Source organism: Bos mutus, chromosome 3, assembly GCF_027580195.1.
Source record: "Bos mutus isolate GX-2022 chromosome 3, NWIPB_WYAK_1.1, whole genome shotgun sequence".
Taxonomy (NCBI): Eukaryota; Metazoa; Chordata; class Mammalia; order Artiodactyla; family Bovidae; genus Bos; species Bos mutus.
Window position 1 is genome coordinate 21992344 of NC_091619.1, and position 26284 is coordinate 22018627.

The following is a 26284-nucleotide window of genomic DNA, read 5'->3' on the forward strand; positions in this document are numbered from 1 at the left end:
CCAAAAAGTCCATTTGGGGTTTCCATAACATCTTACAGAAAAACCTGAACGAAATATTTGGCCATCACAATAATAACAGGTCACTAGAGCTTCCTGGACTGCCAAGTGAGAGTAATTCAGACAACGGTTCGAGGCAGACCAGGTGGGGGTACCCTAGGATGTGTTACAAGGAGCACCATGGCCTCCTGAGGTGGCTGAGCATAACCAAGGCTGCCGCAAGAGCCCAAGAAAAGGTGGGGTCAGTGCCACCCTTTCCCACACATGCCCAGAAGCAGGGCAGCTATGTACATGTTGGAGAGATGGTGTTTTTCTTTGACTCGCCCATATTCTAAATGAGACCTTTTGCCTAGTTCTAGAAGCCATGGAGCCTCGATAAGCAGGGGCAGGGCTTCCGGAGGCAGGAGTCTCCGGGATCTATAAAGCCCAAACCAACACCGCTGGGCATCTCCCCCGAGGACTGTGAATTGCTGGCTTTCTGCTCACTCCTCCGAAAATGCAGCGGCTGTTGACTCCAGTGAGGCAGGTGTTGCAAGTTAAGAGAGTGATGCAAGAAGCTTCCCTCCTGCCTGCCCGCCTTCTCCCAGCAGCCCACCCCAGGTGAGCCTCACTGGTCCCCAGGACTGCACGGGTTACTCTTGGAGAAGCGGTGAGGAACCAGTAAAAGAGAGGCATGAGGGCTCATTAGAATCCCAGTCAAAAGTTGACAAGTCTTGGGCACAGCCTTAGATAAACAAGTTAACCTCTCAAGGTCTCAGTTACCTCATTTCTAAACAGACAGCCCAGGTCTGTTTACAGAATTTCAGGATATCAAACCTCTGCCCCTGCTGATGTCAGCAACACGTTTTACTCCCCTAGAGGCACAAAGCAGTAGAAATATCAGTGCCAGGGCCCACGGCATCCTCCTCTCTGGCACTGTTTTCACCTTTCACCCAAGCCCTGCTGAGACCTTCAGGATGCTGTTTCAACTGCAGTGTTAGTAAAACCAGCTGCTGCAAGTCACTGCAGCCAGATTCAGAATGGACTGAGGATAAGAAGGTGTTTCTCCGCTCTCTGATTTAAGGAAAGGGGAACATGAGTGTAAAAGATCAGAGTTTGCCTGTGCGTGTGCAATGAGCTTGTGCCCAGGAGCACACACACACTCCTTTCCTTGGTAAACATTCTCCCAGTTTGGCCCAAGTACTGCAGTCTCCCAGCATTGATGTCACACAGCAACCACTAGCACCCTAGGGTGCCTAAACTATCCACTGTACTTTAGGACTAGCCTTTTCTTACCTCCCATCCCTACATCAAGTTCCTTGGATAGATCTGTAATATTTATTTACTCATTTATTTATTGCCGCACTGCGTCTTTTTCTTGTTGACTGCACTGGGTCTTCATTGCTGGGTGTGGGCTTTCTCTAGTTGTGGTGAGCGGAGTCTACTCTAGTTTCGGTGAGTGGGCTTTTCATTGTGGTGCTTCTTTTCTGGTGGAGCATGGGCTCTACGTACACAGGCTTCAGTATTTGCAGCACAAAGCTCAGTAGCTGTGGCACACGGGCTTATTTGCTCCATGGCATGCGGAATCCTCCTGGACCACATGTGTCCCCTGAATTGGGAGGCAGATTCTTAACCACCAGACCACCAGGGAAGTTGCCGTGTGTGCATGCTAAGTAGCTTCAGTCATGTCTGGCTGTTTGTGACCCTATGAACTAAAGCACACCAGGCTCCTCCGTCCATGGGATTTTCCAGGCAAGAAAACTGCAGTAGGTTGCCAAGCCCTCCTCCAGGGGATCTTCCCAACCCAGGGATCAAACCTGTGTCTCTTACATCTCTTGCATTTGCAGGTGGGCTCTTTACCACTAGTTCCACATGGAAAGCCCTCCATGAATGTTTAGAAAAACACCTTTGGTCCAGGGTCTTCCCTCGCTGGGTACTAAGGGAACCTGGGTGTGTGGATGTGTCTGGTAGGAGGTGACACTCCCTAGACTTTTTATTTTCTTCATGACTCCCCACCTTCCTCCATGCTCTCCTCCACCCCCTGCATACAGGCCAAATGTCCCAGAATTTAACCTGGTTTTGCATTTGTGAGGAAGGGATTGACGTATATTTGCTTGTTTCAATAAGCAATCATTGGCTGCCCTCCAGGAGACAGACCTCAGTCCTCACCAGCCTGCCCCAGTTCTGACCTGCTGGGTTCAAACACTTGGAATCAGGGTTCACATTTCCCTTTTAGTGTACGCATGGTTCATCCCATTTTCCATGGCCTGATGGGTATTAAAAGTGCTCCTTATGGCTCTCCTTTTCTCTGTGTGTCTGTTCCCTCTAACCCAACCTGCATCGGCTCTAAATCTACCAGAAGGACTGCTCCATAACCCGGAGGGCTTCACCACCTTTAAAATTAAGGGAGAACTGTGCCCTCCACTTCATGGCTCCCCACCTGCTTTTCTCATGTGTTATCCCCCTGCTCCCCTTCACTCTCTGCTCCAGGTATCCTCACCTGGTCAATCACCCCCTGCTATGGCACTGCCTCTGTAGCCCCCCTGCCAATTCTTCATCAGCAGAAACTCGACTCACGCATCAAGGTTGACTTCAGATCTAGTCCCTTCCTTGAAACCATTCCTGATCCTCCCACACACAGATCTCTGCTTCCTTTGAACTCCTGTGGGTTTTTCTGTGACCTTTAGCACATTCTGACTCTCAGCTGGGTTACATAGTATGTATGTGCTTATCTCATTCCTCCCACTGGTTGAGGAGGCTCCCAAGAACCTTGACCTTCTTTCTTCCCATTCCCTCCACCCCCACAGCCCTCCATGGCACAGTGCCTAGCATGTAATAACTAATTTTGAAACACAAAAGAAGCGAGAGAGAATAAAGAAAAAGAAGTTTGGTGCATGTTCTTGAACCAAGCAACACCAGAACAAAACCAGTTTTAGACTAAACAAAGCTATTGTTTGCTTTCTAATTATTTATTTAAAAAAATTTTTTTGATTTATAGTTGTTATGCTGTGTTAGTTTTTGTTGTACAGCAAAGTGAATTGGCTATACACATACATGTATACTCTCTTTTTTGGATTTCCTTCCCATTTAGATCACCATAGAGTATTGAGTGGAGTTTCCCATGGTATACAGTAGGCTCTCATTAGTTATCTATTTTATATATAGTTTCAATGGTGTCAATCCCAATCTCCCAACTCATCCCATGCCTCTTTTCCTCCTTGGTATCCATATATTGTTCTCTATGTTTGTGTCTTTATAGTATTCTTTTTTATTGGAGTGTAATTGCTTTACAATGTTGAGTAAGTTTCTGCTGTACAATGAAGTGAATCAGCTATATGTATACATATATATCCTCCCTCTTGAGCCTCTTTCTCACCCCGCTCCATCCCACCCCTCTAGGTCACCACAGAGTGCAGAGCTGAGCTCCCTGTGCTAAACAGCACATTCCCACTAGCTAGCTATTATACACATGGTAGTGTGTGTCGATCCTAATCTCCCAGTTCGTCTCAACCTTCCTTCCCCTGACCTTCTGCTGTGTCCACAAGCCCATTCTCTATAAATATTCAGTTCAGTTCAGTTGAGTCACTCAGTCGTGTCCGACTCTGCAACCCCATGAACTGCAGCACGCCAGGCCTCCCTGTCTGTCACCAACTCCCGGAGCCTACCCAGCTCATGTCCATTGAGTCGGTGATGCCATCCAGCCATCTCATCCTGTCATCCCCTTCTCCTCCTGCCCTCAATCTTTCCCAGCATCAGGGTCTTTACTCAGCAGCTAAAAGGAATGAAATAAGGTCATTGTAGAGACGTGGATGGACCTATAGTCTGTTATACAGAGTGAATTAAATCAGAAAGAGAACAACAAATATTGTATATTAATGCATATATATATGTATTATCATTTACAGAAAGTACATGATTAGATGCATACTCTTAACTCCTGTACTCTTATGTTTCTGGAAACATCTACATCTTTTCTTCAAGGCTCTGGAATCTATTTCCAAGTAATAATCTCCTACAAAGACAGTTACAAAAGTTACCAAGAGACTTATTCTTGGAACCTTTCCTTGATACTTGAGATTTCTCACTGGGGAGAGGAATGGAGTGAGCTTAGAGAAGACATAGAGAGAATGAGGATGAGGGGAAATCCACTCAAGCACAGGACTGAGATCCGGCTAGCTATTAGTTCCTAGTACTGGGAGCTCCTCCACAAACATTTGAGAGTATAGACTCCACTTATTTGAGTGGCACCAAATAAATAGGGCAGAGAACTAAACTTCGATCTTCCCTTGTCTGATAGGAATAAGCATTTATCACTTAGACTCACTATCTTGTGATCACATGATCCACTTTTTGCCTCCCAGCAGTCCTTCAAAATGACCTGTGTTACAGAAAAACTGGCGTTAAGAGAAGCCCTGAGTCCTAAGGATGATGGATGGATACATTCCATCTGAACTACAATTTCTGTGGCATAGAGCTAAACTGATAAGCCTGCAGAGCCGTCGTATCACTTCCACCATCAGGAATTCTGTAGCCAGATGCAAGTCAAAGGAATCTGGCGGCACTCAGGACTGAAAGGACAGAATATTTCTTAAAAAAAAAAAAAAAAAAAAAAGATTCATGCATTTATTGGCGGCACTGGGTCTTCATTGCTGCTCTCAGGCTTTCTTTAGTTGTGGTGAGTGGGGTCTATTCTTCTCTGCAGTGAGCAAGGTTCTGATTGCGGTGGCTTCTCTTGTTGCGGAGCACAAGCTCCAGGGCACTGGAGCTTCAATAGTCGCAGCCTGTGGGCTCAGTAACTTCCATTCCTGGGCTCTAGAGCACAAGCTCAGTAGTTAGGCACTGGCTTAGTTGCTGGGCAGCAGGAAGGATACTCCCGGAGCAAGGACCAAACCCATGTTCCCTGCATTGGCAGGTGGATTCTTATCCACTGAGCCACAAGGGAAGACCCAGGGCAGAATATTTCTAACACATGAGAGACTAAGAAGTTACCCTGGGCATAACACTTCACCAATGTTTGCCTTGCTTTCAACATCTGGAAAATTAAGAATATTTCTAAAGTAACCAGCTTTCAGGTACTTTTATATGAAACAATGGAAAATGTGCTTGGTGAGTTCTTTACTGCTAGCTAGAAAGAGAAATTGCAGATCTCCAGGCGGATTAGGAATCCAGACTGAAAAGGGGTGGCGGGTCCAGGAAAGAAAGTTTATCTCTTCCCTCCTTACTGACCCTTTCTCCACTTTTTCTCTGTTTCCATTTAGAATTGCCCTTGGAACTTCCCTGGAGGTTCAGTGGTTAAGACTCTGCTTTCCAAGGCAGAGGGTGTGAGTTTGATTCCTGGTCGGGGCATTAAGGTCCCACATGCCACAGGGTATAGGCAAAAATTAAAAAGAAAAAATAGAATTTGCCTGTCAGCCTTCTATATTCCCACAGCCTTTGCTTGTTCCACATGTATTTAGCCATAAAAATACCAAAGGGACAGTTACCAAGGATAAAAGGGTAAATTAAACAGAAAAATACAGCAATTCTAAATTTGTATTCATCTGCTAAAAATAGAACAATCCTAAATTTGTATCTATCTCATATCTTCAAAATATATTTTTAAAAATGAATGAAATGATTGCTGTATTGTCTTTTAAGGAAACTAGCTAGAGACCATTCATGGAATTTTGATTGTTTTCTCTGTTACAGTTTTTCTACAGTTCCGGCTGTCCCCTTGGCCAAAACAGATACTTGGCCAAAGGATGTGGGTATTCTTGCCATGGAGGTCTACTTTCCAGCCCAATATGTGGACCAAACAGAGCTGGAGAAGTTTAACAAAGTGGAGGCAGGGAGGTACACCGTGGGCTTGGGCCAGACCCAGATGGGCTTCTGCTCAGTCCAGGAGGATGTCAACTCCCTGTGCCTGACGGTGGTGCAACAGCTGATGGAGCGCACGCAGCTCCCCTGGGACTCTGTGGGCCGCCTGGAAGTGGGCACTGAGACCATCATCGATAAGTCCAAGGCTGTCAAAACAGTGCTTATGGAGCTCTTCCAGGATTCAGGCAACACTGACATTGAGGGCATAGATACCACCAATGCCTGCTACGGTGGCACTGCCTCCCTCTTCAATGCTGCCAACTGGATGGAATCTAGCTCCTGGGATGGTATGTACTGCCAGAGGCCTTATGTAAGAAGCGAGCTGGGGTAGATGCTGAAGCCTCAGTTTTGCTTTTCTGTTCCCCGGGTAGGTTCATCCACCAAAGAAAGGATACATCACACACACAGCTGTTGTGATCATCCAACAACCACAGTGACATCAACCCCTCAGACTTGGATGGTTTCTTACAGTTACTCAGGGAGCATGTTCACATAGCTATTCACTGAGTCTTCATCACACCCTAGAAAGTGGATATCATACCTGTTTTATGGATAAAAAAAATGGAGAATCTAATAATTTACATGTTGTGTGTGGCGGGAACAAGAAACCAAACCAAATTCAGTGTATTTCCCACTTCAGTGTTCCTGTTTCTTTAAGGTTTCTCTTAAGTCTCTAAGAGACAAAGAGATTGGTGATGTTAAAAGATTTAAACAAGTGTAGGTGTTAAGGAGAAAGCACCCTGGTAAAAATAGACCCAAAGAATCACAGGATAGACTATGACACAGGGTATTTCTACCCTCTCTCCCTCACCTGGTTCCTAGGAGAATTAGAAACCTAGCTTTATCAGTAACTAATGACAAGTCCCTTAACCTCTGCGAGACTCGAAGTTTTTATTTGCCTACCTGCTTTCCAGGGCTGATAGGATTAAACATGGTATTAATGGAGATGTGAGAAAACAGTTCCTGGACAGACAAGGCCCTCCATTTACTAAGTTGGAAACTAGAACTTAAAACTTTAGAAACCATAATAAGCATTAATTTAAAAATTAATCTTGATGTTGGTGGGGACCTTAGAGATTATCTAATCCAGTACTCCACATAGAGGCCAAGAAGAGTTTAAGGATTTTTCTCTGTTCGTGCAGCAAGGCAGTACAATTCCACACACCCATTTAGTGTTTTTCCGATTGCCCTGCATGGCCTCACCATTAATAGTTCCATTGATTTGCGATGTTCCAGACTCTACATCCTCAAATCTGTCCTTATAGTGCTCTTGCTTGGTATTTGTATTATTACTTCTCCAGCAACCCCACTACCAACACCACCAATCTGTCAAACCAAGCATTAGGTTAGAGAATACAAATTAAAGGGACACTCACCAGCCTTTAGTGAAGAATCAGAGCCTATATTTGGGGGCATTATCAGCTTTAAGCATGTCATTTCAAATGAATAGATTCTGCTGAATGGTTGTGTATTCCACAGGAGAGAGCTGCAAATGCATCCTTCTTTAATCTGTTATCTTCTTGGGAAAAATATTAAACAAACATTATGAAGTGAATTGTTAGTCTGTACTTTCACAAAAAGCATATTTAAGTTTGAGCCTAATGGCAACCTCCAAGACCAGACAAGGCCAGTGTAGATGTGATTTCTGCTTCTGAAATGGCCAACCATCCACCTGGGACCTTTCAAAGGAAGCAGGTGGTTCTGGAGTGCACCAAGAAGTTTTGAACCACTCCAAAGAGACAGCAGGGTATGAGGGAAGGAAAGAGTGGTACTGGCTTGAACTACCTGAGAGACCTCATTTTTCCTTGCCTTTTATTATGAAGGTAAATGAAACCTACAGCATATATGTATATATGTGTGTGTGTACATAGATAGACAAAAGGGTTCAAAGTAAAGAAAAAATTTATTTTGCTACCCCATTACCAATTTCCAGAATTTAATCCTCATAGTTTCCATGGATTCTTTCAGAAATTTTCTATGTATGTACCTGTAAGCCTATACTTATCTATTCATTTTTTAACATTGCACACATTATTCCTCATCTTTACTATGTCTTAGAGGTTATTCTATAGATATCTCTAGATACATATAAGGTCTACCTCATTCTTTTAAAAGACATTATAAATTCTATTGATGGGTACACCAAATCTTAGTCCCATATAGATGGATATTTAAATTGTTGTATATTTTTTGCAATTATTATAAAAAGTGTTAATATTTAAGACAGTAGCTTTGCATGCTCATAACTATATGTTGTAAGAATAGATTCCTAGAAATGGAATTGCAGGATCGTTTAATTAAAAAGTTTGATAGAATGTGCCAAATTGCTCTTCAAAAAGTACTAATATATTGTTGGAATGTACTAACTTCAAACTTTCTAATCTTTGTCAGCTTAATAAGTAAAGTATAGTATCACTGATTTTCCTTTTATTATGAGAATTTTGATATTTTTATGATGTTTATTGGCCATTTTCCTATTATATACCTTTCTGATGAGACATTTATCTATGAAGGAAAATAATTTTTTGTTGGCTGTATTATAAATACATCACCAGTTTGTCTTTTGTATTTCTGATAGAAGGTTTTCATTTTTAGATAATCAAATTCACTGGTCTCTTCCTTAATGGCTTGTATTAATAAATACTCTTCTAGAGTTTCCAAATTTTATATAACATATAAATTTTGTTTATATATATTATGTTTGTTTATTATATATTTATCTTATACTTTTATGTATTATTTTTTATATTCATATATATAAAATTGGGGAGAAAAAATACTGTTTTGTTGGCGTGGTTAAACAGTCTTAACAGAAAATTCTTGGGTTTCAGCAAATGTGGGTTGGAATTCTGACTAAATCCTTATCCCATCATCTATTAGCTGTGTGACTTTAGGCGAGTGACTTAAGTTCTCTGGGCCCCAATTCCTTTGTCTATAAAGAGGAGATACCTGTTTCTGACAGGTTAGGAAGAATACTAAAAGTACTGCCGTGTCTTTTCCACATACCCACGTTTAGGAGCAAGCAGTACTAAATGAAGAAGTAACAACTAATACTCAAGACAACAATTATTTATTGAATAATCATCTGCCTATTATAGAAGTAGTTTCATTGATCATCTACATTAAACGTGGTTGCTGCTGCTGCTGCTAAGTCGCTTCAGTCGTGTCCGACTCTGTGTGACCCCACAGAGGGCAGCCCACCAGGCTCCTCCGTCCCTGGGATTCTCCAGGCAAGAACACTGGAGTGTGTTGTCATTTCCTTCTCCCATGCATGAAAGTAAAAAGTGAAAGTGAAGTCGCTCAATCGTGTCCAACTCCCAGCGACCCCATGGACTGCAGCCCACCAGGCTCCTCTGTCCATGGGATTTTCCAGGCAAGACTACTGGAGTGCGGTGCCATTGCCTTCTGAACATTAATTCTTCTCACAAAGAAAGTGGTACTCGATTTTTCAAAGCACCTTGTTTAGGATCCAGTCAGAACTGAGTTTGAATACAAAATTCCATATTCACTAAATGGGTGACCTTAGACAAATTACCTAAATTCTCTGCAAGGCAATGTTGTCCTCTACAAATGTGGACATTACCTGACTCAATGGATTGTTTAAAGGATTGTTTGAAGATAACTGGTGTCTAGGATTTCAAATATTAGTTTCCTTCCCATCCTTTGGCCTTCTGTGATTTGGAAAGAATTTCCACTATAGCACTACAAAGAGTACACACCTAAAAAGTGCTGATTTATGAATTTTTGGTTGAATAAATGCGGAATTTTTACAGCTTGAGTCAGAGAACACTGAGTTTTGACATTGCATTTCCTGCAGTGTCATTTACACTTCACTAGAGTGTAAGTTTCACGTGGGTAGGGATTTTTATTTTGGTTCAGTGATGTATCCCAGGACCTAAAATTGTGCCTGGCATAGAGGAGACTTTCACTCTACTGGAGATTTGGCAGTAATAATAATTATTTCTTTTCTCTTTACAGGTCGCTATGCACTGGTGGTCTGTGGGGACATCGCAGTCTACCCCAGTGGTAACGCTCGCCCCACAGGCGGGGCTGGAGCTGTGGCAATGCTGGTTGGGCCCGAGGCCCCTCTGGTCCTCGAGAGAGGTTCGTAGTACACTGTACAGTAAGCACGGTACCCGGGGACTGCATGGCATGGCCAAATGCTTAGCTCTTAGCTCTTAATTCCAACTGGAATATTCAGGGCTGAAGTATGGACTTGAGGATGAAACTGCTTGCCTTCAAAAGACTAGACTGGGGAGCAGAGGGCAGGGAGAAAGGGAAGAGAAGGATCAAGGTGGCTTCATCTATACCATCACACATCAGGATAATGGTGTTTGGATTGAATGGCATTTGTGCTGCTGACAAGGACCCTTTGGGAGCTAAACTGACCACTGAAAATAAAAGAAAATAGTTGGATATAAAGTAAGAGCTTTCCTTTGAGACTTTTGGAGTCTGTTCCAGATTTCTTTAAGCCCATATAGGTGTGGAAATAGAAATATACATCTCACTTATAAAAAGGCATTCATCTAATTAACTCCCTTTGAACACCTGAGGGATAATCAGTAGGCCTTGGGCTTAGGGCATGAGACAGATAAAGACCAGGGGGTTGCTTGTACAGGGATTTCCCACCCTCTCTGCTCAATGTGGGCTGCACTGTGCAGTTTCTGAATCCCTCTGTGTGCCTCACCAGGGCTTAGAGGAACCCACATGGAGAATGTGTACGACTTCTACAAACCAGATGTGACTTCAGAGTACCCACTGGTGGATGGGAAGCTCTCCATCCAGTGCTACTTACGGGCCCTGGACAAATGCTACGCATTCTACCGTCAAAAGATCGAGAAACAGTGGAAGCAAGGTATGGGGCTCAGAGGGCCGAAGTCACGGACTCTACTTACATGAGGCTGAGAGTGTGTCCTAAACTCTTAAGACAAGGACTCTTTTCTCCTTTGCAAATGATCTCAAGAGAATTATTTCATATCTTCTACTTACATGCTTTCCTGGGTCTAGGCTGAAGTCCCTTTGGAAGTCATCCAAAGTCAAATATGAAATTGCCTTTAACTTGAACTGAGTGAAAGAAAGTAAACAACCCTAAGCCATAGCTGAAGCTTGTAGGTGTCAGCCACCCGGGAAGGTAGTGTGTGAGTCAGAGTGACCATGTCTTGTGGATGCTAGGATTCATTTCTGTTGAAGTCAGGAGTGATTTGACTCAGTTTATAGTTTGCCACCTTTTAAAGTCTGATTGATGTTGAAAATTCTTACCTATATTTTCAATATACTTATGTGTTATCAGTAAATCTCTTTCTCTGCATGGTAGCTTTGCAAGTTAATTTTATTTTCACCTTTAGTTTCTGAAGTTTCCTGCTAAAAAATATGTGCTGATTTCATAATCAGATAAGAAACAAATCTTATTTTAAAAATACCGAGAAACTTACCTACCTTAAAAAATAAATAAATACAAAGGGTTCTTACCTATTTGGCTATGCCTAGCTGGGTCTGAAAAAGGCAGGTTTCAGCGTGGGAAAAGGCATGTGCTGAAGCATCAGAGCACGGATGCTCTAGGGGTGGCCTAAAGCATCTTGGCCCTTTCCACTGCGCTGGGTGGGATGCAGTTTGCCCCCATGAGAAAGGAGTCAACTTAGACCTCTCAGCCTCTGCCCACCCATTGTAAAATTTCTACTGGCTAATTGGTAGTTCAGACGGTAAAGAGTCCACCTGCGATGCAGGAGACTTAACCCGTGGGTCAGGAAGATTCCCTGGAAAAGGAAATGGCAACCCACTCCAGTATTCTGTCCTGGGAAATCCCATGGACAGCTGAGCCTGGCGGGCTACAGTCCATGGGGTCCCAAAGAGTTGGACATGACTTAGCAATTAAACCACTACAATTGCTCTGGCATCCTCTGAACTCATGACATTTTAATTTTACCCCTCATTCTCATATGGAATTTGATCAACGCTGCTCTGAATCTCAGCACCAAATTGTTAACTTCCTAAGGGCAGAGAGCGCATTGCTTTTCCCTTTGGAGTGAAAGAAGGTCTGGAGTGTAGAGACAGAGACACTGGAACCTAAAGCCAAAATCAGCTGTTTTCAAGCTGAGTGACCTCGAACATGTAACTTAGCTTCGTATTTTGGAGACCCTGTTTTCTCCTCTGGAAAATAGAGAAAATAATACAATATGAGGTTGATTTGAGGAATTATCTGTCACAGAAGTTGGCAATGGCAGAAAGGAAGAAAACATTTATTTCTTTTCCTATTTTATGAGTAGTGTGCATGCAAAGTCACTTCAGTCCTGTCCAAATATTTGCAACCCTGTGTACTGTAGCCTGCCAGGCTCCTCTGTCCATGGGGATTCTCCAGGCAAGAATACTGGAGTGGGTTGCTGAGCCCTCCTCCAGGGGATCTTCCCGACCCAGGGATTGAACCCACATCTCTTACATCTCCATGTTAGCAGGCAGGTTCTTTACCACTAGCACCACCTGGGAAAGTGCTTAGTAAAATGTTTGTAAAATGAACAAACTGTGTGTTCACTGAAGGTAGGAGCTCGTTCTCTGGGAGGCCTTAGCACACACGGCATCCTTGCTTTCATACTTCTTCCAGCTGGCATCGATCGGCCTTTCACTCTCGATGATGTGCAGTATATGATTTTTCACACGCCTTTCTGCAAGTTAGTCCAGAAATCCCTGGCCCGCCTGATGTTCAATGACTTCCTGTTGGCCAGTGGTGACACACAGACTGGCATCTACAAGGGCTTGGAGGCCTTCAGGTGAGTCCTCTTCAGGAGGAGCCTAGAGGCTCATGAGGGGTGAGAACGAAGGGGCTTCCTCATGCCTTGAACCTGGACGACTAGTCACTCCTGTGAGGTAAAAACAACAATCCTCTAACATAGTAGAAATGACATCAAGTCCTCGTGTGGGTTACTGGGTTATTGTCTACATAAGGACCTCACCTTGTATCTCAGAGAGCAGAGGGATCCTGCTGGCACCTGTCAATCAGGTGACTAAAAAGTTTCAGAGAATAAGAAAAAGAGAAAGGGAGTGTGCCTAAATCATTTGGGCAATAAACATGTTATGAATATCAACTGTGTGTCAGGCATCATATGAAACTCTAGGGACATAAAAGTGGGTGTGACTCCATGCTCCCTGCCTAGAGGATATCACAGTCTATACAGAAACACCTAGAAGCAAATAATCACAGTGCAGGATGGCAACTTGGGGAAGGCCTGGTCTCATTCTCACTTGCCATTGCCTTAAAGAATGTCTAACTTGTTGCCTCCACCCCCTCATCTATGAAAAAGGGATAGTCCAGCATACTCCCCCTCCTTGGATGTCAATAAAGCAGGGAGAATGCTGTTTATTGATGCAATAATCCAAGGCATTTAGAAAAAAAGAAACCAACACAAACAGATCTCACTGGGAAGGGAATCTTTCCCTTTCTTCTTGGTATCTTCTCATTTCAAGTTTTAGAGTATTCTACCAACATCTGTCCCCATTTCTAACTACTACTGCTAACCCTGCTATTAACTAACCAAAACAGCAAAGTTAGTACAAACACTACTTCTAAGACTTGCCCCATGGAAAAAATTTTAACATATACCAAAAATAATAGGCTAATATTTTTAATATATGAAAGTTTCATCAGTAATAAGATAAACCCACTAAATAGAAGATATGGACAAGAAATTTCCTCAGGGAAGAAATGCACATATGCATATTTTTAAATGTGCATGCCCATTAGTAATGCATATAAACAATGTTTTCTTTATGTGCATGCTTAGTCATTCAGTGTGTTTGACTCTTTGCAACACCATGGACTATGGCCCATCAGGCACCTCTGTCTCTGGGGATTCTCCAGGCAAGAATACTGGAGTGGGTCGCCATTTCTTTCTCCAGGGGATCTTTCCAACCCAGGGATTGAACCTGGGTCTCCTGCATTTCAGGCAGATTCTTTACCAACTGAACTAGGATGGAAGCCCAATGTTTTCTTTACATAGCCTTTAAAAAATTTGAATACCCAGACCTAAGGCTATGAGAAAATGAGCAATAGTGGACGGATTTGGGGAAGTAATAGGGAAACACGAATCAAAAGCCTTAAAGATGTTTATAACTTTGGCTCAGTAATTTCACCTGTTTAAAAGAACATGTAGTTATTTCTCAAAAAAAAAAAAAAAAAAAAAAAAACCTACCACATGACCCAGAAATTTCACTCCTGGGTATACATTTGGAAAAAAAATTTTTTTTAAAAGATACCTGCACTCTGATGTTCAGATCAGTATTATTGACAATCGCCAAGATGTGGAAGCAACCCGTGTCCATCAATAGATGAACGATTGAAGATGTGGTTTAGATATACAGCGGATCACTACTCCATCAGCTAGATATCGGGCTTTCCTGGTGGTTCAGCAGTAAAGAATCTGCCTGAAATGCAGGAGACACCAGAGATGCAGGTTCCATCCCTGGGTCAGAAGATCCCCTGGAGGAGGGCATGGCAACCCATTCCAGTGTTCTTGCCTGGAGAATCCCCATGGACAGAGGAGCCTGGCGGGCTACAGTCCATGGGGTCACAAAGAGTCAGACACAACTGAGTGCCTGAGCACAGACAGGTATCAGTAGTACACTCCAATAGATATACAATGATATAAAATAGGCTACAAGGATGTATTGTTCAACATGGGGAATATAGCCAACATTTTGTAATAACTGTAAATGGACAATAACTTTTTAAATTGTATAAAAAAGTTTTTAATGGAGAAAAAATGTTTGTTTCATGAAAAAAAAAATAACATGTAGCTATTCACTGCTTCAGCTAATGAGGATAGAAATGGGGAGTTTGGTTAAAGAGGGGTACATCCTATCACGGTCTATTCTGCAGTCTTTAAAAATAATGCTAAAGGAGATGATTTCATGATATAAAGAAAATTAGTTAAGAAAGCATGCTAAACAGAATGGATAGCATGGTTTTATTTTTCAACAGACTATAAAAGTTGGAATGGATTCCCTAAGAAAACTATGACTGATGCTTTCTCTCTGAGCAGCAAGACTATTAGTGATGCTTCCTCTATATTTTCTGTATTTCTGAATATTCTATAATAAAAACATGTGTTCCAAAGTCTTCTCTCCAGTAGCGGTTATACTTTCTGCTTGCTGCCTTCTTCCTTCATGTGGCTTCTCACATGGCCTGTTTCTTTGGCTGCCTCACAGGGGACTAAAGCTGGAAGACACCTACACCAATAAGGATGTAGATAAAGCATTTCTAAAAGCCTCTCTGAACATGTTCAATAAGAAAACCAAGAACTCCCTCTACCTCTCCACGTACAACGGGAATATGTACACCTCATCCCTATATGGATGCCTGGCCTCACTTCTGGCCCAGTGAGTACTGCATCTGTCCCTACCTCCTCTTAAATCTGGCCTCTGGTCTGAAGGGTCAACCAAGTTTCATTCCTTTACTCGTACAGAATTTTTTCAAAAAGAAAAAGAAGGAAGGAAGGAAAATGAAAGAAATGTATTTCAAAGGTGTATGTGTAGGTAGATCGACCATCAGTATTAAACAGTGGTTCCCTGGTGGCTCAGATGGTAAAGAATCTGCCTGCAATGCAGGAGACCCAGGTGTGATCTTTGGGGAGGGAAGAATCCCCTGGAGAAGGGGATGTCTACTCACTCCAGTATCTTTGCCTGGAGAACTCCACGGACAGAACAGCCTGGGAGGCTAGAGTCCTTGGGTTTGCAATACATCGGACACGACTAACGCTTTTTCCAAACTGAAATGCATGTGTCATGCCAGCAGGCGTGCAAGATCTATGGATATATCAAGAAAATAGGAGAATTTTTATGCATATTTTTATTTCATCCATTTAAAATGTCTGTACTCAGTAAAGCATTGTGATTAAGAGAGTCTAGTTTTCGAACCCACAATTTATGTTCAAATCTCTTTACCACTTACTAACTTTGACCTTGGAAAAATGACTATTACGGTCCTCATTTTTCCCAACTATAAAATTTGTGTAATAACAATACCTACCATCTAAAATTTTGATGAATGTTAAATGTCAAAAGCAATTAAAACAGTAAAAGCTCAGCAGGTGCCCCAGTGTTAGTTTTTATTTTTATAGATATTCAATTTTGTGGAGTTTATAAGGAAATACTTATAATTTAGTACATGTATATAACATAAGAAAAAATATATACATGTATGATTGGACTTGTTCAGATTATTACTAACAAGGAGATAATTTAAAAATTTACAACTGCTGAAGCATTGCCAGTCAACATGGGAGCCTTGAGGTGAATCCAGTGGTCTGACCCCTACTTGGAGGTAACTTCAGAGTTCACTGAATTTGTCTTGTCTTCACAGGTAGGGAAAAGTTCCTTTTATATTCCAGAAATTCTGTTGTGCTCACTGTGACTTCAGTATCTTGGATTTTAGCTGTTCTCCTCTTGGCGAGTTTTCTTCCTTTTGGGCCCACTCCTAGGATCTTCCAAAACTCCCTCTTTGTGCAGAGTGCCCAGAGCCCGTTTCTAGTTGCAAGGGGCTGACTAGATCGGTGGTTTATTTGCAGAGCAGAATATAACGCTGATGTGTTTTTCTGGGCTTTGATCTCTCTCCCTGCAGTCACTCTGCCCAAGACTTGGCTGGCTCCAGGATCGGTGCCTTCTCTTATGGCTCTGGTTTGGCAGCAAGTTTCTTTTCTTTCCGGGTGTCCCAGGATGCTTCTCCGGGTGAGTCCAGTCTTTTGTTCAGGCACTTCTGGCCAGTTTCATCTGGTAAAAGAAACCATTTTCTGCTTCACCACTACTAAAGCTCCCATCTTGACAGAATTATGTTGTGACCAAGAACAAAGGAAAGCCCTAAAGGGATTTAAGCAATGGAATAAGTTTGTCTATTTTATGTATTCGAAGAACTTCCCTGGCTACTGATTAGAGACTAGACTGTTGAGGAACAAAGGTGAATATGGGGAAACCAGTTAGTTTGTTTCAACAAATAGTCTAGGCGAGAGGTAGTCATGGTTTGATTACAACTGGTTAAAGAGAAGTTGATGGGTTTGAGATATCCAGTAAACATGTGCTGATTATTTTATGATGGATGTAATCAAGGGCGTACATCAAAATACTAAATGGGATACACCTTGACTAAATGAAGGTCTGCCTTAGTTTTGCTAATGCTGTGTTTGATGATCTTGATCATTTCTTGACATTCTAAGCCATACACTGAGCACTTTTCCTTGGAGCATCAGCTCCCACGGAGCTGACTCTATATTGGACTCGTGATTGGTAGCAGTGATGACAATGATGTAAGTTTATGGGTCTTGCTTTTGCTTCCCAGGCTCCCCGCTGGAGAAGCTGGTATCCAGTACATCAGACCTGCAGAAACGTCTTGCCTCCCGGAAGCGTGTGTCTCCTGAGGAGTTCACAGAAATAATGAACCAAAGAGAACAATACTACCACAAGAGTAAGAAAAAAAAGGTGGAAAGAGAGGAGGAAAAGGCAATTTTTCTCAGCTTCTATGCCAGTAGCTGAGTGTCAGGAATTCATCAGAAGTCTAGAATATAGCACGTGAGAGTGATGATTTCTATGATATATGATTGGGGAAAAGGGTTGTTTGGTGCATAGGGGGACAGACTGAGTGGGGAAGCAGAAGGCAGAGTTGGGAAGAGGTAGGAGGCAGCATGTGGCTTCCCAGTACAAAATACAGATAGCCACCCAAAACAGGATACATACTGGACAATGAAGTCCCAGGGAAGCCAGGTGTATGGGCTTTGAAAATATTGATGGTATCTAAGCAATGGTTGAAGATGCCCAGACTTTGGAGCCAGAAATCCAAGTCTAAACTGACCTGTGACACTTGCCCTCTATTTTTGAGAAAATTATTGAACTTTTCTGAGTTGCTTCCTTTCTAAAATCATACACTTTGCAGGATTGCCAGAGATTAATGAATGAATTAATTAATGATGTTATTGGCAAATACTACCATTTCCTTCCAATTGCCCCCTTTCCTTACCAAATATAAAACAAAATACTGCCCCTAAAAAGCAACAAAGGAAAAGTAAACCAAAGCTAAATTTAAGACTGGAGAAACCAAATGGTGATTTTAAAACCAGGGTAACCATATTTTTTCAAGCAAAACTTGGGACCCATGATTTGCACTGAAAAGAAGACTGAAGTTATGGAACTGAGAATGTTCCAAAAAAAAACCCCATAAACTTAGTAATTAGTCAGTTTTTATCTGGAACCGGGGACATGTTAGACCAAAAAAGAAGACAATTAAAATAAAAATAAGGCCTCTGAAATGAATGTTAATGGACAAAGCTTTGAAATACTACAGAGAATCAGAATTGGAAAACTCAGGGCTAGGAACGAAGTGTCTATTAGAAAACAGTATGCTCTGGGGTGCCCCTCAAGCTCGGTGCCTTTGGTAGAAGGACATGATGACGATTTCAATGGAAGAAGGGCCTGTTTACTGTAGGAAAGCGGCATATCCTATAATAAAGTTTCTAGTCAACAAGTCTTAGGTACTAGCCACAGGACAGCCGCTTCTGGTTCTTCTGCTAGCCCAGAGTTCTGCTGGGTGTAGACAAGGCGACCTCACCACCCCTTACAGCACAACCAGGAGAGCGCCACATGAAGCTCTAGTTACCATTTTCTCTTCCTCAGCCCCATAGAGCCCTTTGTGAATACTGCCTCCCTTCTGGTTCCACAGTGAATTTCTCACCACCTGGTGATAAGAACAGCCTTTTCCCAGGCACTTGGTACCTGGAGCGAGTGGATGAGCTGTATCGCCGGAAGTATGCCCGGCGTCCCGTCTAAAGGTGGTGAGTGAAATTTTCGAGTGTTAGTGGTTTAAAGTTTTTCTTCAACAAATACAATTCTTTCTTTTTCACTTCTTCTGTATTTTTATTGGGAGTGTAATTGCTTTACAATGTTGTGCTAGTTTCTGCTGTATAACAAAGTGAATCAGCTCTATCAATACATATATCCCCTCCCTCTTAGACCTCCCTCCCACCTGCCACCCCGATTCCACCCACCTAGGTCATCACAGAGCATCTAGCTGAGTCCCCTGTGTTATATAACAGATGGAATTCTGAGAGCATAAAAGCCAGAGAGTTTTAAAAAAATATATTCACAACCTAAATGTTGAGAGTTATGTTTTATTTGGTGGGAATTTGTAAGACTTCAAGTCCGGGAGTCAGCATCTCAAGTAACTGAGAGAGCTGCTGGGAGGAAATGAGGTGTGGGGCACCAGGTTATATAGAAATTTTTTAACGAAAGGTAGATAGTCTGAACTTCAAAAGATTATTGCTAATTGAAGGAAACCAGATATCCCAAGTTAAGGAACTTGGCACTTTTCCGACTTTTCTGGCTTTTCAGCATATGGGAAGATGCAAGAGTATGGGCTCACTGAAATCATTCCTTTGATATACACCTCAGCTTTCTAGGGCTAGGTATCACAAGATTTCCCAAGTTTCCTCAGGGCTCACATTAGAGGGCTGCAGTCTCTGACACTGTGACATCCTTTGTTTACTCATATGACAGGCAACATTCCATTTATCAGTAGCTTTCAAAATGACCAGAGGTGGGGACTTTGCACCATGATGACCAAGTACAACTCTCGGGGCTCTTTGCCTACAAAAGGCAAACGCTGGGGAAGGGGCATGTCCTTAAATCTTGAATCTGAAAAAAGAGTCAACTTGTTTATCTGATCTCCTCCTGATATGAAGGTTGGCAGAATTAGAAGCTTGATAGAAACAAAATTAGCATCTGTAAAGGGAAGCGGGCTGTGAACCTGAAACTGTGGAACTCAGTACTCCAAAGGGGCAGTTCAGTTCAGCTCAGTTCAGTCACTCAGTCGTGTCCTGCTCTTTGCGACCCCATGAACCGCAGCATGCCAGGCCTTCCTGTCCATCACCAACTCCCGGAGTTCACTCAGACTCACGTCCATCGAGTCGGTGATGCCATCCAGCCACCTCATCCTCTGTCGTTCCCTTTTCCTCCTGCCCCCAATCCCTCCCAGCATCAGTCTTTTCCAATGAGTCAACTCTTCGCATGAGGTGGCCAAAGTACTGGAGTTTCAGCTTTAGCATCATTCCTTCCAAGGAACACCCAGGGCTGATCTCCTTTAGAATGGAATGGTTGGATCTCCATGCAGTCCAAGGGACTCTCAAGAGTCTTCTCCAACACCACAGTTCAAAAGCATCAATTCTTTGGCGCTCAGCTTTCTTCACAGTCCAACTCTTGCATCCATACATGACTACTGGAAAAACCATAGCCTTGACTAAACGGACCTTTGTTGGCAAAGTAATGTCCCAAAGGAGCAAGTCACTAACAAAGGTGAATAGCATCAGAGAAGGCACACACCAGTGTGTTGGAGACAGGTTCATAAGGTAACAGATGCTGGGGATTCTGGAAGAGCCAGCTGGAGAGAGCCTTAGGCTAAAGGGCTATGAGCAATCCCTCCTTCGTGCGATTTCTTCTGGGGGGAAGCAGTGAGATTTGGGGGAAAGTGGGGAGGGGTGTGAGGAGAGAAGAGTTTGATGGAGGAGAATTGAGTCAGGAAGAGAACTAAGAGAATTCTTTATGGTACATTTTAAAGGAAAATCAAAGAGTGGGAATTAGAATCCTGTAGTTCACCTACCCAGGAATCTGCCTTCAGTTTATCTTCCAAACTGGTAAGATAAGCAGAATGGAAGAGCAAGAAGCAATTTCTTTTGTGCAAAATGTTTTTCTGGTTTTTAAATTTTTCCCCCTACTTTGGGATATGAAGGGGGAAGACTAAAAAGGCTTGCCAAGGTCAGGGTAGGGAGCAGGGAAACAGAAGGAAGTCCCAAGTAAATGAGATACCCAGATAAAAAAGGGAACTGCAGATAAGGCGTGTCCTCTGTTCATTCCCAACCACTGCCAGCATTCCGGCCTCTGTGGGGCAGTTCAAGTGTGGCCTAAGATGTTACGGGCGAGGCAGGGTGGGCAAAGGGGCCGACAGGCCAGGCAACAGGCTCCACAAGCAGACTCTTCAGACTTTGGCCCTAGCTGGGAGTCAACTGTTTGCCTCTCTGTTGTATGTTTGTACTATGATTCTTAAGGGCAAGTCAGTGGCAAAGAGGGAGTCATTAACTATATCAAGCTAGTTCAGTCAACAAAAACAGAGAGAGAGGGGAGAAAGAGAGAGACAATTGGGAGTTTTCAAGGGAGACTTTCCAAATCAGGTTCCCTCTGTCTCCTGGTCCACAAGGTTGTGAAAGCTGCTCAGTCGTGTCTGACTCTTTGCGACCCCATGGACTGTACAGTCCATGGAATTGTCCAGGCCAGAATACTGGAGCGGGTAGCCTTTCCCTTTTCCAGGGGATCTTCCCAACCCAGGTCTCCTGCATTGCAGGAAGATTCTTTACCAGCTGAGCCACAAGGGAAGCCCAAGAATACTGGAGTGGATAGCCTATCCTTTCTCCAGTGGATCTTCCCAACCCAGGGATCGAACCGGGGTCTCCTGCATTGCAGGCGGATTCTTTACCAACTGAGCTGTCAGGGAAGCCCGGCCCACAGGCAGCATTGCATCTATGAAGAGAAAAGCTGGGGCTCATCCTCGTCTCACAGGAACAATGAGCCTACACCATGAGATGTTAGCTGAAACACAGATTTTATGTCAGCATGATGCTCTGTGGAGCTCTGGCTCTGCACTGCCCAGTCTGCTCTCCCTTCACAGACAGGACATGTCGTGGGGACCCTGCCCATCTTGCAACCTTGGCTCCTGGGGCATTGGGCTCAGGGCACTCAGGTATCTAGGTTTGTTGCTAGAGGGTGTTGACTTAAAAAATAGCTACAACCTAAAAGTTGAGTGTTACATTTTATTCAGTGGGAATTTGGGGGACTTCAAGTGAAGGAGACAGCATCTCAAGTAAAGCTGAGGGAACCACTCTGTGGAGGTGAGAGAACACAGATTATGTAGATGTGTTTTAAAACAAAGGGCAACAGCCGGAACATCAAGAGATTATTGTTAAAAGAAACTAGATACCCCAAGTTAAGGAATTTAGCACTTTTCTATGCATTGTTGTTGTTGCTGTTCAGCTGCTCAGTAGTGTCCAACTTTTTTGCAACCCATGGACTGCAGTATGCCAGGCATCCCTGTCTTTCACCATCTCCCAGAGCTTGCTCAAATTCATGTCCATTGTGTCAGTGATGCCATCCAACCATCTCATCCTCTGTTGTCCCCTTCTCCTCCTGCCTTCAGTCTTTCCCAGAATCAGGGTCTTTTCTAATGAGTCAGCTGTTTGCATCGGGTGGCCAAAGTATTGGAGCTTCAGCATCAGTCCTTCCAATGAATATTCAGGACTGATTTCCTTTAGGATTGACTGGTTTGATCTCCTTGCTGTCCAAGGGACTCTCAGGAGTCCTCTCCAACACCACAGTTCAAAAGCATCAATCCTTTGGCGCTCAGCCTTCTTTATGGTCCAACGCTCATATCCACATGTGACTACTGGAAAAAACCATAGCTTTGATGATACTGACCTTTGTTAGCAAAGTAATGTCTCTACTTTTTAATATGCTGTCTAGGTTGGTCATAGCTTTTCTTCCAAGGAGCAAGCGACTTTTAATTTCATGGCTGCAGTCACCATCTGCAGTGATTTTGGAACCCAAGAAAATAAAGTCGCTTATTGTTTCCATTGTTTCCACATCTATTTACCATGAAGTGATGGGACCAGATGCCATAATCTTCGTTTTCTGAATGTCAAATTTTAAGCCAACTTTTTTTCACTCTCCTCTTTCACTTCCATCAAGAAGCTCATTAGTTCCTCTTCACTTTCTGCCATAAGGGTGGTGTCATCTGCATATCTGAGGTTCCTGATATTTCTCCCTGCAATCTTGATTCCAGCTTGTGCTTCATCCAGCCCAGTATTTTGCATGATGTACTCAACGTATAAGTTAAATAAGCAGGGTGACAATATACAGCCTTGATGTACTCCTTTCCCTATTTGGAACCAGTCTGTTGTTCTATGTCCCATTCTAACTGTGGCTTCTTGACCTGCATACAGGTTTCTCAGGAGTCAGGTAAAGTGGTCTGGTATTCCCATCTCTAAGAATTTCCCACAGTTTGTTGTGATCCACACAGTAAAAGGCTTTAGTGTAGTCAATGAAGCAGAAGTAGATGTTTTTCTGGAATTCTCTTGCTTTTCTATGATCCAACGGATGTTGGCAATTTGATCTCTGGTTCCTCTGCCTTTTCTAAATTCAGCTTCAACATCTGGAAGCTCTTGGTTCTCATACTGTTGAAGCCTTGCTTGGAGAATTTTGAGCATTACTTTGCTAGCATGTGAGATGAGTGCAATTGTGCAGTAGTTTGAGGATTCTTTGGCATTGCCTTTCTTTGGGATCAGGATGAAACTGACCCTTTTCAGTCCTGTGGCCACTGCTGTTTTCCAAATTTGCTGGCATATTGAGTGCCTCAATTTCACAGCATCATCTTTCAGGATTTGAAATAGCTCAACTGGAACTCCATCATCTCCACTAGCTTTGTTTGTAGTGATGCTTCCTAAGGCCCATTTGACTTCGGACTCCAGGATGTCTGGCTCTAGGTGAGTGATCACACCATTGTGGTTATCTGGGTCATTAAGATCTTTTTTATATAGTTCTTCTGTGTATTCTTGCCACCTTTTCTCAATATCTTCTGCTTGTTAGGTCCATACCATTTCTGTCCTTTATTGTGCCCATCTTTGCATGAAATGTTCCCTTGGTATCTCTAATTATTTTGAAGAGATCTCTGGTCTTTCCCATTCTATTGTTTCTGTGTATGGGAAGATGTAAGAGTCCGGGCTTACTGAGATCACTGCTTTCATATGCATCTCAGATATCTGGGGCCTGTATCCTGTGTTTTCACATCCTGAGTGCCTCAGGGCTCCCTGTAGGCTTCCCCTGGTGTCTGCCAGGCATTCTTCTCCTTCTTGAGTGCCCTGGAAGGCTGGAGTCGCTGATGACTGTGACATCCTTGCTTATTGATGTGGGAGGAAATACTCCATTCCACAAGGGGCAGTGGAACACCCAGACCTAGGGATGCAGTTTAGGAGAGCCCGCCTTGGGCAAGGAGCAGATGTGGGGATGGGATTGCCCAGGGTGAGACTCATGGTTGATGTCCTTCTTCTGTTTCTTTAAACTTTACAGATACGTGGAGAGTTTCCTGGGAAAAGTGCTACAGAACGTCTGCCCTCTTTCAACTGTATAAAGCCCCCACTCTTAGCTGGTAAATAGATTGCACTGGACACAGCAGCCTTGTAAACACTGGCCCCATAGAGTGAGGGGCCATCCTGAATGGGTCCTTCTGCCTTTCCCTGCTGCAATCACTGTCATGGGCTTGCAGAGCCCTTTCTGAAGAGGTGGCGGGACAGAGGAGAGACTCAGCCTTGAATCACAGACCGAAAGTGTGGCGGGTCCATTGTCTCCTTCAAGATCCAGATAACTCGCCTCTCGTTTGTTATAGCTTTGTCATTATTGTTATTACTACATTTCCATGCTGGTATGTCTTTGTTTCTTAGGGTTTTCTGTGAATTTCTAAATTCCATGTTTGGTACTAAGTGAAAATAACAATTAAAAAGCAAAGAAGCAGAGAATGCCTCCTGTGTTTCTTGGAAACTAGGACTCAAACAGTGCAGCAGCTGTCATGACTCCAGACTCTGAGGCCCCACTCTCCACACGCACCCCCACAGCAGCGAGCTTGCTGAGCACTCACCTCACACCCTCCCTCTCGCCCTTTCAATTCCACTTGCTGAGAGGTGCAGGCTGAAACACAACCTCCACTCCCAGCTTCCTTACCTAATCTAAAGACACCTTACCAGGGACTTCCCTGGTAATCCAGCAGCCAAAAAACTCCATGCTCTCAATAGAGGGGGCCCGGGCTCAATCCCTGGTCAGGGAACTAGATCCCACCTGCTGCAACTGAGAGTTACCAGGCCATGCTGCAACAGAGACGGAAAATCCCTCTGCCCCTACTGAGACCCAGCACAGCCAAATAAATAAAGGCACCTCACAGAGCCAGCAGACAAGAAGACAAGGGCCAAAGTTGACTTTAGGAGCTGAAGATCAAAGTCCCTTGGTCTCATGCCTTGACAGTGTTTTCTGCACAAATAAACACAGGTCAGAGGTTAATAGGTTATATTTTTGGCTCCTCCAGCCAAGAAAAAAAAAAAAAATTTCAATACCTAGCAGGAAATTTTTCCATTAGAGGATCTTTTGTCTCCCTTGAGTTGGGACACTGCTTCATCTAGAATCTTTTTGTAAAATAGCAATGGCTTGGGACTGAGGGGATGCAACTGAGAAGGGGAATGGGAGGCATCAAGTTATTTCCTTGTAAAGAGTCTCCTCCACCATCCCAGCGAGAAAGGGGCACTGTGGAGGAGAGAAGACGGTTTCTGGGGCTGGGGGGTGGGGTGTGGAAGGCTGGGGATGGGAGGGAAGCTGTAGGGTTCACGGGACACTGAGCACATGGGAAGGAGTTGCTCCTCCCACGCCCCTCTACCCCTTGGACTTCTCTGCCTGTTGTTCTTTTCACAGTAGGTGCCAGAAAATCCAAGATAAACCCCAGCGTGATCACTATGCCTTCATCAGCTGACTCCCTTCCCAGTCCCTCTCCAGGTGCTCCCTGAACTCCTGCCCTATTACACAAGCTGCAGTTGCCACCCACAAACCCCCCTTGGCTACCAACCCCCACCCCTGCCCCAAACCTTTGCCTGCTCCTCAACAAGCTGTTTGGGGGCCCTCGGTCTAGTTGGCACCCCAGGCAGGACAGTGTACACCTTTGCTAAGATCCCTGCAGTAGTGTCTGTAGTCATGAGAGAAAAGCCCATATTCCCCTGAGTTCTCAAATATATATATATATGTTGGGGCATAGATGATTAACAGTGTTGCGTTAGTGTCAGGGGTACAACAAAGTGATTCGGTTATACATACACATGTATCTTTTCTTTTCCAAATTCTTTTCCTATTTAGGTTATTACAGAATATTAAGCAGAGTTGCCTGTGCTATACAGTGGTTAGTCCCCTGTTGGTTATCTATTTTAAACACAGTAGTGTTTCATCTTCAGGTCAGCTACTCTCATGCAGATAAAGAACTTCCCTATGTGGGCAAAAAAGTCACCCAGGACAACCTAGAGCAGGAAAGAGGATGGAGTGATGACTAGAGAAGGGTATTGTGGCCTGTTTCATACATCTCAATCAAGAATACCTACATATCGTATTAAAACAGATGTGGAAGACTTCCTTGGTGGCCAGCCCAGTGGTTAAGAGTCCGCCTGCCAATGCAGGGGACTCGGGTTCAATCCTTGGTCCAGGAGAATCCTACATGCCACGGGGCAGCTAAGCCCATGCACCGCAGCTCCTGAAGGCCACACGCCCAAGAGGCTGTGCTCCACAAGAAAAGTCACAAGGAGAAGCCCACGCTCGGACCCCACTTGCTGCAACTAGAGAAAGCCTGCGCATGGCAACA

At 43.6% G+C, this 26284-nt stretch overlaps 1 protein-coding gene across 1 annotated transcript; it reads left to right on the plus strand.

Annotated features, from left to right (window-relative positions):
* The first annotated feature begins 493 nt into the window (after positions 1-493).
* On the plus strand, positions 494-24070 carry HMGCS2 (3-hydroxy-3-methylglutaryl-CoA synthase 2). The gene is made up of 10 exons (XM_005895274.3): positions 494-597; positions 5665-6119; positions 9811-9936; positions 10523-10687; positions 12428-12593; positions 15028-15198; positions 16439-16545; positions 17150-17275; positions 18524-18635; positions 23968-24070. Exons 1-9 carry the CDS (start codon positions 494-496, stop codon positions 18628-18630), a joined length of 1527 nt encoding a protein of 508 aa, XP_005895336.2. The 3' UTR covers positions 18631-18635; positions 23968-24070.
* Positions 24071-26284: the final 2214 nt, after the last annotated feature.